The sequence below is a fragment of the Lepidochelys kempii genome, chromosome 4 (assembly GCF_965140265.1).
Source record: "Lepidochelys kempii isolate rLepKem1 chromosome 4, rLepKem1.hap2, whole genome shotgun sequence".
Lineage (NCBI taxonomy): Eukaryota > Metazoa > Chordata > Testudines > Cheloniidae > Lepidochelys > Lepidochelys kempii.
The window spans coordinates 9,147,961-9,161,175 of record NC_133259.1 but is presented as its reverse complement, the minus strand read 5'-3'; the positions used below and the strand labels follow the sequence as shown (position 1 = coordinate 9,161,175).

The 13,215-nt window shown below is 47.9% G+C and overlaps 1 protein-coding gene across 3 annotated transcripts in view; it reads left to right on the top strand.

Moving 5' to 3' along the window:
* The first annotated feature begins 11,183 nt into the window (after positions 1 to 11,183).
* Positions 11,184 to 13,215, top strand: part of GSR (glutathione-disulfide reductase) — a 33,248-nt gene continuing 31,216 nt past the window's right edge. For 2 of the 3 annotated variants that reach the window (XM_073340305.1, XM_073340304.1), the window contains exon 1: positions 11,184 to 11,355. In XM_073340305.1, coding sequence (XP_073196406.1) covers positions 11,197 to 11,355 — 159 coding nt within the window. In that variant the 5' untranslated portion in view covers positions 11,184 to 11,196. Of the gene's footprint in view, positions 11,356 to 12,213; positions 12,651 to 13,215 lie in introns of those variants that run through there. The other variant, XM_073340307.1, reaches the window with a different exon arrangement.

Sequence of the window (13,215 nt, the reverse complement as noted above, 5' to 3'; positions counted from 1 at the left end):
CAGATCGGTATTCTAAAATGGTGTGATCTGCACTTGTGAAATGATTATCTGTAATTGTCGTTTCAGAATGTTATACAGCTACTCTAACTCAACACAAAAGGTGTTTGGGTTGTAAAGTATTTCTGTTTCTAGGTTTCTGTTTACATCTAAGAATATAGAGCCAACTTGGTGAAGAGGTTAATCTGTGTACTTTTGGGTCAAAGTATACAATAGAACACTCTTAACAGGATGATTGTCAACACAGTACAAGCATGTTAATCAGTGGAGGGCCACCTCCTTCAGGATGTTGAGCAGCTCCCTTCTTTCAACCTTGCAGTATTAGGTGGTACCATAGATACTGGTGTATGACAGTTTAAAAGATTAATCATCCAAAGAATGTTCTTGTGCTTGGAGATCATGAAGTAACAGTAGTTTTTCAAGTGTCATCTGCACTTGTGGAATCAAGGTGCTTGCACCATGAGCTTCCAGAATCATCTAGTGAGCCCTTCTCTTGGAGCCACTCATCCCTCCCTCATGGAAGGTTCAGAGGATATAAAAGGGGGGAGTGATCCCACCTGCCCTTCAGTTTCTTCTGAGGCACAGTGAGCTCATATCCTGCTCAATGTCCTCAATGCTGCTTCACTGGTTTATTTCTTCTGCTCTTTAAGGGCTATTTATGTTTGTAGTCAGGTTGTTAGTCAGCTTTTTCTTAAGAGGCCCATATGGCCTGGGCATTGTCTGGACTCATGAAAGCATGAGCCATTTCATTCCCCCAGATCAAGGAGGCATTTCATATCTGACCGACTAAAGCTGAGAGTCTGGAAGTCCAGCATTTTTACCACAAGTGCCTCATGTAAGTGCCACCAAGGTCATTAGATGGTAAAGCAAGTCTGGATCCAGCAAACACTCTGGTGATCTATTAATCAGTGTGGTTTTGGGTCATTATAGTTTGGTGCAGAAGACTTGTCACCGTTGAATCTGGAGAACTGCTTACCAAAGAGGTTCTGTGCCCGCCATAAGAGGCACTGAGATCCCCAGATCCGTGCAGTCAATGGAGGATCCAATACAGCCAACTGTTGAAGTGCTTCTGTGCCAAATAGAAGTTCATCAGTGTTCCCATATCCACTTGCTCAACCATGTGAGCTTTGGAGCATAGACTAGGTACTGCTAGGCTAGGAATAGAGCGCCTAGGCTCAGTGATAATACAAATAAGTCAGGTACCATCTGTGACAGGCTGAATTACAGAGAACCCCTTGGGAACTGCCAACTGATGTGCTGAGACTACCTCTGAGCCTGCTTTCCCTGCCAGTTTTTGACTTCAGTGCCCTGCCTGGTTTGAGCCAAACACGCTAGCCTGCTACAAACACAGACCCAGCTCTGAACTACGTCCCACAAAGTGCAGGCTTAACTGAAAACAGCTTAAGAAGTGTTCCTGTCTCCAACACTCAGATGCCCAACTCCCAATGGGGTCTAAACCCCACATAAATCTGTTTTACCCTGTATAAAGCTTATATAGGGTAAAGTCATAAATTGTTCGCCCTCTAAAAGGCTGATAGAGAGAGATGCACAGCTGTTCCTTCCCCCACCCCCCCCAGCTATTAATACATATTCTGGGTTAATTAATAAGTAAAAAGTGATTTTATTAAATACAAAAAGTAGGATTTAAGTGGTTCCAAGTAATAACAGACTGAACAAAGTGAATTACCAAGCAAAATAAAATACGCAAGTCTAAACCTAATACAGTAAGAAAGTGATTACAGATGAAACCTCACCCTCACATGTTCCAGTAAGCTTTTTTTGCAAACTAGCCTCCTTCTAGTCTGGGTCCAGCAATCACTCACACACTCATGGTTACTGTTGTTTGTTCCAGTTTTTCAGGTAGCCTCTCCAGCTGGCTCAAGAGATATCCTTTGGGGGTGAAGACAAAATGGAGGGGTCTCCCAGGGGCTTAAATAGACTCTCTCTTGTGGGTGGAGACCCGCTCCTCTCTCCTATGCAGAATCCAGCTCCAAGATGGAGTTTTGGAGTCACATGGGAAAGTCACATGTCCATGCATGACTGAGTTTCTTACCAGCCAGGCCACATTCCTGGGAAAGCTCAGATGTGGATTAGTGTCTCCAAGTTCATTGTTAGCTTAAGAGTTTCTTGATTGGGCACTTACTGAGAATAGTCTTTTCTCAGGAAACTGACCAGCTGCTTCACTGAAACTACTTAAAATTAAACAAGTACATAGCCGATATTCATAACTTTGAATACAAAAATGATACATGCATACAAATAGGATGAATATATCCAGTAGATCATAACCTTTGCAGAGATATGTTACATGGCATATCTAGCAGAAAGCATATTCCAGTTATGTCATATTTACTTTCGTACGCATATTTTGATAAAGCATTATGGGGCTCAGCGTCACACCATCATTTTGGAAACCCTGATTTTGTGTGCAGTGTAAGTAGCTCAGAGGTCTCCAGATATGTCTGGTTTGACCAAATCAGTCCTGAAGACTTTGCACAGTCCACTTTCTGCTTTTGCTTTTAGCATATCAATGTCATGGTTACTGTTTCTGTCCGTATCAGTGGAGTTCAGTGCTGAGTTGAGTCCTGCAGTTACCTCTGGAGAACCACCTGCTAAAGTGGTTCTGCCCCTGGCATGAGAAACACCAAGGTCCCTGATTCCATCTGGATCAGTCCAAATTTGATTCTAGGGGTCCAGCACCACCAACAGCAGAGACCACTGTCAAGGTAGTTTTGTCTGACTTCAGCAGTATCGTGGTTGGTGAGTGAAGTGCCTAGTCTCATGTTCATTTGCTTCTGAAAGACCATGTGCCAAGATTCCAGCTCTGAGGGTTCTACTGCACTTCAGTGGCACTAAAATCCCCAGATCCATGTAGGTCAGCAGAGGCAGGTGCTTAGGATCAAGCTCTGCAAAGAGCTGCTCCCCCAGTGGATGGAGGTGGAGGTCTGTGCTGAGGTTTCTCATGGACCTAGCGCTCTCAGATTGGGCTGCAGTTTAGTTTACCATAGATCAGCATTCACGTTGCTTATAGCCTATCCCAGGGTCCGTCTGGCTCCTGGTGAGACACTGAACAATGTGCTACAATTAGCTCCACGTACCAAGCCAAGAAAAGAACTTTCTGGTGTGGCTTCACCATGGAATGGGCACCAGTCTGAGCCCGGCACTGACCAGGGTCATTGGTGCTGTTGCTGTGATGTTGAGCCCTGTCTCGGTGCCAGACACACCTAAGAGCTCCCATCCTTTGCTTTTGATCACCTCCTTGGATCCCATGCTGAGTATTTGAGGGGCGCCTCAGTAACTCCAGTTTTGAGGTGCAGATAATCAGGGCCCTGAGCATGGGCTCATGGATAATGGCACTTGCCAATCGGGGTGGGGGGAAAGCATCCGGCTGGAGCCCAGGGATTCACACTTGAGGATAAAGATACTCATGACCTGGACTACTTCTTGGTGTGTAAAGTTTATTCCGTGGCCACACTTCAGGTAAGAATTGGCAGCTAACATGCAGTATTGGCAATGTGACTTCTTGCATGGGTCTGACCTGTTACCTTCAACAGAGATTTATCAACTCCCCTCTGGCAGTGGTTCTCAACCAGGTGTACATGTACTCCTGGGGATATGCAGAGGTCTTGTCAATTTACCTAATTTTACAACAGGCTACATAAAAAGCACTAATCAAGTCAGTACAAACTAAAATTTCATACAATGACTTGTTTATACTGCTGTATATACCATTATATGATATCACACTGAAATGTAAGCACAATATTTATAGTCCAATCGATTTATTTTATAATTCTGGTAAAAATGAGAAAGAAGGCCATTTTTCAGTAATAGTGTGCTGTGACACTTTTTTGTATTTTTAAGTTTGATTTTGTAAGCAAGTAGTTTTTAAGTGAGGTGAAACTTGGGGTACCCAAGATAAATCAGACCCCCAGAAGCGGTATAGTAGTCTGGAAAGGTTGAGAACCACTGCCCTATGGGTTCCAAAGACTGCTCTCACTGACTTTCATCCTGCTAGAAGGATTCTTTCTGCCTCTGTCCATTTAGTTGTATTGAGTTAAAAGTAGCACACTTGACAGGAAAGGCTTGAATGACATCACCTTTCACGTATTGGCTCTATCTCATTGACTATACCTTCATTTTGTGTAGTGGAAGACATCTAAGACCTTTTCCAGGCTTTTAGGGGAAAAGTTTCACAGATCTAATTTTAGCTGTTCTCATTTGCCAGATTTGTAAAGAAGTAGTCCTAAAATGAGAGAGTTCAGCAAAAGGCTGGGCTATGATCTAACCTTCTTAGAGTAGCGTCACTACTGGGTGCTCCTCCTGCACCTTTGATCAGAGATTTCACAAAAGCCATGTCTGGCCCTCACGCATGTTACCCAGTCTTGTGCTCCACGCTGTTGTGATAGCGCTGCGGGGACGAACTACCCTCGGTTCCTTCTCTATCACCTTGGCCTGAGACAGAGCTTAGCAGTGATTGGTGTTGAGTTTTACCTCAACTGTGTCCCCACAGCTCTTAGGCCTGGTCTACACTTGGGGAGGGAATTGATCTAAGTTACGCAACTCCAGCTACATGAATAACGTAGCTGAGGTCGACATACTTAGATCTACTCACCGTGGTATCTTCATTGTAGTGAGTCGACGGCTGACACTCCCCCGTCGACTCCGCCTGCGCCTCTTGCTTCGGTGGAGTACTGGAGTTGACGGGAGAGCACTCGGTGGTCAATTTATCGCATCTAGACTAGACACGATTAATTGACACCCCCCCCACTGGATTGATCGCTGCCCTTTGATCTTGCGGGTAATATAGACAAGCCCTTAGCATAGTTAATTATAGTTATTAGTGTAGTTAGTAGTAATTCTAGTAACAGTAGCTTTAAGAAAAAAGTGTTACCCATTGGATTGTTTTCTCTACGAGTGGGAGCTTTACATTACGGGGAGAACGTGCCTTGGTCTCCTGGTTTCAGACATTACCTATTTTGGTGGGAGGCAATCCTGGTGAGTGACTGACACTCCCAGTTTATCCGTTGCCTTGGGGAATCTCGTATATCCCAAAAATGCAACTTCTGTCTGGTATTTAAAATCTAGAGCCAGAAAAAACAGGAAGATCAAACTTAAGCTAAATAAGATGGAGAGCTCATGGCACCTAGCCTCTGACTGAAGTCAGGGAACTCCCCAGCCCCCAACATTCAGGGGGCATGTGGTGGGACCCTGACCAGCCACCATGAGGGTGGGAAGAGAGCACCATGCTCCCAGTCACACGCCTCCCTCAACCCTCTTCAGCCACCAGTCCTGCTTTACCTCCTGGCTCTAGGGTACAGATGTGGGGACCTGCATGAAAGCCTCCTAAGCTTACTTTCACCATCTTAGGTTAAAACTTCCCCAAGATACAAATTAATTTTATTCTTTGCCCCTGGATTTCCACTGCCACCACCAAACTTTAACTGGGTTTACTGGGAAACGTAGTTTGGACACATCTTCCCCCCCAAAATTCTCCCAACCCTTGCACCCCACTTCCTGGGGAAGGTTTGGTAAAAATCCTCACCAATTTGCATAGGTGACTACAGACCCAAACCCTTGGATCTTAGAACAATGAAAAAGCATTCAGTTTTCTTACAAGAAGACTTTTAATAGAAGTAAAGGAATCACCTCTGTAAAATCAGGATGGTAGATACCTTACAGGGTAATTAGATTCAAAACATAGAGAATCCCTCTAGGCAAAACCTTAAGTTACAAAAAAGACACACAGACAGGAATAGTCATTCTATTCAGCGCAGTTCTTTTCTCAGCCATTTGAAGAAATCATAGTCTAATACTTACCTAGCTAGATTACTTACTAAAAGTTCTAAGACTCCATTCCTGTTCTATCCCTGGTAAAAGCAGCATACAGACAGACACAGACCCTTTGTTTCGCTCTGTCCTCCCAGCTTTTGAAAGTATCTTGTCTCCTCATTGGTCATTTTGGTCAGGTGCCAGCGAGGTTACCTTTAGCTTCTTAACCCTTTACAGGTGAGAGGATTTTTCCTCTGGCCAGGCGGGATTTTAAAGGGGTTTACCCTTCCCTTTATATTTATGACAACACCCAATTCTCGAGCTCCCAGAGATCATATGAACCTCAATGTAAGAGACAGGTTCCAGAGGAGAAAACTATCCACTTTCAAATCTTTGGTCTTCCACCATGAAGCACCAATTTTGATGCAGTGGTCAAGATCCTGAGGTACCCTCCCCATCATATCTACCTGCCTTCCTCCCTTGGGCGACTACCTTTACCACTTCTGGTGGGCGTGGGAGTCTATCACTATGGACAAGTGGGTTTTGGAGATCATGTCCCCAGGGTATTCCATTCGCTTTACTTCTCTTCTGCCTGCCAATCCCCCTTGTCCATCCCTTTTCAGGGATCCCTCTTACAAGCACCTTCTAAGATGAGACATACTGTCTCATACTCTTGGATGCTATAGAACCTATTCCCATGCAGCACGAAGGGAAGGGTTTTTATTCCAGGTACTTCTTGGTTCCAAAAAAGAACAGCAGTTGGAGACCCATCTTAGACAAAGGTTACTCAACACCTTTGTGAAGGCACAAAAATTTGAAGAGCTGATACCTGCAGCAATAATTCCATCACTGGACGAAGGGCCTTGGTTCTCAGTACTTAACCTTGAAAATGCATATTACCAATCCAATCCACCTATATCACAAAAGGTTCCTGTGTTTTACTGTTGGTTAGGACCACTTTCAGTACAGGGTACTCTAGTTAGGCCTCTCATCTGCCCCAAGGGTCTTTTCAAAGGTTATGTCAGTAACAGCAGCACCCCTCCACAGAAAAGGAATTCTGGTGTTCCCTTACCTAGATGATTGGTTTTCTGAAAAGTTGCTCCTACGATGAAACTTTACTGGCCACTTGCAAGACTATAGACCTCAACCTAGAACTTGGCCTACAATTAAACTTTCAAAAATCCACCCTGACTCCTGTACAAAGGTAGAATTCATAGTAACTTATCTCTGTTCAGTAGCAGCAAGAGTCTACCTCTCCGTGGACAGATTGGTAGCCTTATCCAACATCATAAACACAATCCAGATCAGCCCATGTTCCCTGGTCAAGAATTGTCTTCAGCTGTTGGGACATGTGGTAGCTGGCACTTTTGCTTATAGAACATGCAAGACTGAGAATGCATTGCCTTCAAGGGTGGCTCAGGACTGTTTGTGCACTGAGCAGACATAAACTAACCAAATTACTTTCCATACCCTCCTTTGTGAAGGAATCTCTCAATTGGTGGAAATACCAACACACCTGCCCAAGAGTCCTTTTCGCGTGCCCTTCCCTGACCGTTGTTATGGTGGATGCTTCCCCGCTAGGTTGGGGAGCACATTTGTACACGCACATGGCCCAAGGCAGGAGGACATCTCATGATGTCACTCTATTCAACATCCTAGAACTTAGTGCAGTCATATATGCGTGACCAATTTCTACCATTGATCGGGGCAAACACATAAGTCATGACGGACAACATGTCATGAATGTTCTATATCAAGTGACGAGGGCCAAGATCTCTCCACTTTTTGCCAAAGCTGTCAGTGTTTGGAATTGGTGCATATGCAATCAGTCATCACAGCAGCTTATCTTCCGGATGCTCAGAATCTGACCATGAGTACACTCAGTATGCACTTCTCTCATGACCACAAATGAAAAATAGATTCCATTCACTGTATGTTTTGGTAATAGGGTACCCTTCGGATAGACCTGTTTTCCACAGCCAGAAACAAGAAATGTGCTCAGTTCTGATGCTGTGTTTGGCTCTGTTGTACTTTCTTCAATGCTGAACTCAACTCTGAAACCCACTCCTCCATAAGGGGTCTCACTCTTCCTTCGTGGTTGACCACGCAGCCTCACCAGCTCCAGCTTCCTGCTTCACACATATTGTTATTCTTATAAGAAGCACACGGGATCTTTTTCAGGGGAAAAGGCAATAGGCTGCGTTTATTGAAAATACAAGTTAGCATATGCATTCACACACACACGTACATACATATGTACGTACTGGATTATGGTCTTACAGTTACCAGTCATTTTGTAATCGTTAGTCCTTAAGTGATGTTAATCTTGGGGTTTTCCGCTGTTATCTCTTCTTTGTTGTCTTGCCTGTTGGGGTGTTTGCCTCACGTCGGAGGTTGTCAATGCTGCTAACTCGTTTAGCATCAGATACAATGGATGTTTTCTGATTGTTTCCTGCTGTCTCTCCAGGTCTCACTTCTTCTTGACCATCTGGACATTTGTGATGGTGTTTACACTCATCCTTAACCATGCACACATCCTTTACTCACACCAAACAATTTTACAAAGAATTTCAGACAGGATTACATTTTAGAAAGGGTTATATGGTTACTAAAGGGATTACAATAGATCCTTACACAACTTCGTTTGCAATGCAGATAAGAAACAAGACCTTATAGCAAATACTGTAAGAAAAACTTATACTAAAACAAAAGGTGACCATAATCAGCCATAAGGACTGTTCTGGTCTGTTCCTCCCTTAACATCAGTTCAGACACAGGCAGCCTCTCTGATGTGTTTTTTCCAATGGCCCCTTTGGCCATGGGTGGCCAACCTGTGGCTCTGGAGCCACATGTGGCTCTTCAGAAGTTAACGTGCGGCTCCTTGTCTAGGCACCGACTCTGGGGCTGGAGCTACAGGCGCCAACTTTCCAATGTGCTGGGGGGCGGGGGTGTGTGCTCACTCCTCAACCCCTAGCTCTGCTCCCACTTCACCCCTTCCCATCTCCTCCCCTGAGTTTGCTGTGCCCTCGCTCCCACCACCACCACCAGAGCCTCCTGTATGCCACGAAATAGCTGATCAGGGGGGAGGGGGAGGTGTTGATTGGCAGGGCTGCTGGTGGGCAGGAGGCCCTGGGAGCGGGGGCAAGGGAGCTGATGGGGGGCTGCTGACCTATTACTGTGGCTCTTTGGCAATGTACATTGGTAAATTCTGGCTCCTTCTCAGGCTCACGTTGTCCACCCCTGCCTTAGGCCATTCCTTTCTGCTATTCAAAAAGGGTGGCTGGCAGGATATGGTCAAATCCTACATCAATACATTTAAGACATGCTATGTTACTATATCCTTCATTCTAAATTATCCAAAATACAAACAAAAATCCTACTACTACAATATGAGCTCTGCTTGCTGAGTCCAATCTTCTAGTTAGAGACTTTTACACTCTTCAGGGACTACCGCACCTCTGCATCTATTTGCAGTGATACCAGGCAGTGTTTTAAAAAGAATAGGGTTTATTAGTCAACTGGTACACAACATCAGAAGTCCTTAGGTTAGCATAGAGGGAAAAAAGGTTAAGACATAGTCCATCTAGTCAAGCCAGAGCAATCCACCACGCAAGTGGTAGTGAACTCTATTTTTAATCTCTGTGTCTCTCTGATCCCCTTTGTCAGTCCCAGGTGAGGGAGCCAACCTCGTCCAGAAGATCAGGCCTGGTCTATGTTTAAAATTTAGCTTAACCCAGCTATGTTGCTCAGAGGCATGAAAAATCCACACCCGAAATGATGTAGTTAAGTTGACGTAACCCCTGCTGTAAAATTATTTCGTCAACCTAGCTACCACCTCTCAGGGAGGTTGATTGCCTGTAGTGATGGGAGAACTCCTCCCATTGGTGTAGATAGTGCCGACACTGAAATGCTGTGCCACTGTTGTGTTTCAAGTGTAGACAAGACCTCACACTTTATCTTCTGCCTGTCACATCTCAGTCCTTTTGTGCTCAAGCTGCTCTCTGCTCAGCTTCCCTACTTAGAGGTTGGGGGAAAACCTTCCTCTTGGTCATTGGTTACTCATTGGGGCTTCCTATTGTATCATTTGGATTCTGCATTCATATGGGGTCACTTTCAACGGGTTCCAGCCACTTCCATAACGTCCCATTCATTGCACCCCAGACAAGAAGGTGACACCCACACCTCATATGCTGAGCTACCCTGAGTGCAGACTTAATCCCCCCCCTCAACTGGGTAGCAATGTAAAGTAGACAGGGAAAGTGAGGGACACATGCTTCATTAAAATATCAAGAAAAACCCACTTTATCACATCCCCCTATTGAGATCAGTGGAGAATCCCCCGCCCTGCCCCCTGTGAAGATCAATGACAAATTGCCCTGTCACAAAGTGAGAATTTGTAATATTTTTATTACTCCTATGTGTGCCTCAGTTTTCCCCCTATACTTTGCATTGCTACTCAGTGGAGGAAACACTGTTTGCCCTCAGGGCAGAGTAAGTGACATAGATGTGTGATTGTCCCCTAGTTGTCTGAGCGGGCTGAATGGGTCATTGAAAAGACTAGCTGAGGTTGACCCACATGAATGGAAAATGTGAGAAGACAAGGGACAACCTCCATCACCAGAACATTGACAATGACACCTACCAACCAATGACCCCGTGGGAGGAGGATTTCCTTGCCTCTCAGCTGGGAAGCTGAGCCGAGACCCCCTAGCTCAAGGTGCGGGGCGTGTGGGTTTCTGTGAGAAGCGGGTACTGCTCCACTGGGACTGCTTAAAAAATGTCAGAGAGCCAGAGCCTGAAAGTGGAGTTCAATACAGCCTGGCGGGTGAGCTGCTCCGGCTTGACCGCCATGCACTATGCTTTAACCTTTATTTTTCTGTGCAAACCCAAGGCCTGCCCCTGCCGTGTTCCAGCTGACTAGTACATCCTACTCTCCCCTGAAACGGCTGCCGGGGTATCTCTGCACGTCCACACCCGTGCCGGGCTGTACGAGTCCCTGGGGCGGGCACAGGCCTCTGCCGGGCGCTGAGCTCGCCTGGCGCCCCCCAGCCGAGCCCAGGGTGCGAAGCAGGCGTGCGGGGAGGCGGCCCGGGGGCGACGTGAGTTACCCTTAAAAGGGAGGGTGCCTGGGGGCTGTGGCACGAGAAGGGGGTTGCTCTGACAGACTCTTTAGAAGCAGGGCCTGAGCCTGTGGGGCTGAAACCCCGCCCCTCCCCCCGCCGGTGCGATCAATGGCCCTGAGCCCGGCTCCCAGCCCCCTTCCGCCGGAGCCCCGCCCCCACCTGAGCCCGCCCCGCCCCTTCCCTCGGAGCCCCGCCCCTCCTCTCCCTGAGCACGGAGCCCGCCCAAGCCCCGCCCCCTGCCAGCCCATGTCCCCGCCCTGTCACCGTGACTCAGCAGTTCCCCCCCCCCCCCCGCCCCAGCTCAATGTGCGCGCTGCGCTCGCTGCCGCCTCGAGCCATGGCCGCCGCCTTCGACTATCTGGTGCTGGGGGGCGGCTCGGGCGGGCTGGCGAGCGCGCGGCGCGCGGCCGAGCTCGGGGCCCGCGTGGCTGTGGTGGAGCATCAGCGCCTGGGGGGCACCTGCGTGAGTGCGGGGGGCGGGGTGGGGCGAGTGCGGGGGGGGGTTGTGGCGGGCGCTGGGAGCAGGGTGGGAGGGGGAGGTGAGGGAGCTGGGTGTGTGGATGGGGCAGGGAGCGGGGTGAGGAGGTTGGGGCATGGGGGGCTCTGGGAGCAGGGTGGGAGGGTGTGGTGGGGGGCTGGGTATGTGGCTGGATGTGGCTGGGAGCGGGGTGGGGGGGAGGTGAGGGGGCTGGGTGTGTGGGTGGATGTGGCTGGGGTGAGGGGCTTTGGGTTGGGGGGGGTGAGGGGGCTGGGTGTGTGGATGGGGCAGGGTTGGGGGGGCTGGGAGCGGGGTGAGGAGGTTGGGGCATGGGGGGCTCTGGGAGCAGGGTGGGAGGGTGTGGTGGGGGGCTGGGTGTGTGGATGGATGTGGCTGGGTGTATGGGGGGAGGTGAGGGGGCTGGGTGTATGGGTGGATGTGGCTGGGGGGAGGGGCTTTGGGTTGGGGGCAGTGAGGGGGCTGGGTGTGTGGATGGATGTGGCTGGGGATGGGGTGTGTGTGTAGATGGATGAACATGGCTGCGGGCGTGGATATGTGTGGATGGATGTGGCTGGGGGGTGCGTGTGTAGATGGGTGAATGTGTTTGGGGTGATGGATGTGGCTGGGGTGAGGGGCTTTGGGTTGGGGGCAGTGAGGGGGCAGGGGTGTGGGTGGATGTGGCTGGGAGCGGGGTGGGAGGGGAGGTGAGGGGGCTGGGTGTGTGGATGGATGGGGATGGGGTGTGTGTGTGTAGATGGGTGAATGGGGATGGATGTGGCTGGAGGGTGCGGGGGATGGGGGATGGATGTGGCTGGGGATGGGGTGTGTGTGTAGATGGATGAACATGGCTGGGGGCGTGGATATGTGTGTATGGACGTGGCTGGAGGGTCTGAGGTGTGTGGATGGATGTGGCTTAGGCAGGTGGGGGTGAAGACATGCTGCAGATTGGGGCTCTAATGAGTAATCCTGGGGCAGATCTCTGGGCCAATTGTGGTTTTCTTTCCAGAACTCGTTTAGCCTTTTAGAAGGGTGGTGAGCTTCCAAGAACAGGTCTGGTTTGTGTGCAGTGATTGACAGGAGAATGCCAGCCTTGCTCCGTGGGCATCAGTTTAGTGGTGCCGGTACCTGCTAGGCTCTGAGCTCTTTGTTTGAATCCTTTTATTTAACTGCAATGACTGTCACAAACGGAGAAAATGCCAGCACATCGACAAAGCAGTGTTGTCAGGTGTTGCACAACTCAGATTGGTCACACATCTTTCTTCATGAGGACAACCGGCTTTGTGGGTGTTCTGTATTACTGAATTTTCACAATAGTCATTATTCCTTACATGCCTATAAGGGGATGGGGCCCATCCAGGTCAGACTTTTTTCAAATCAGCTGCATATTCAGCTGCCTATTACCCTCTTTATTTCTTTTAGGAAGGAGGGAGTGTTTAGAAAAAACAAACTGACAAGAGTCAGGAAAGACCAGGAATTCCCCACCCCCATTGTGTGTGTGTGTGGTGCTGATGTTTTTTTTAATAATATTTATTGTTGTGGGACCAAGACTGTAGAGGCCTCAGGTAGGATCAGTGTTCTGCTGTGCTATCTTCTCCACACATAGGAGACATTAGCTGCATCAAATATCTTACAACCAATTTTAAAGTTATATATGTGTATTCAGAACACAACAGAAGCCTTTCCAGCAGCTTAGTTTGCACAGAATTCCAAATGAGCAATGTTCTCTGCTCTGCTGCCCCAGTTAATTAGACAATGTAGGATTTTAAAGAAAAAAATAGGCTCTGATTTTTTTTCTCTCTCTGAGATACTTAAGATGGGTATCTTGTAAAATCAGCATACAGTTGA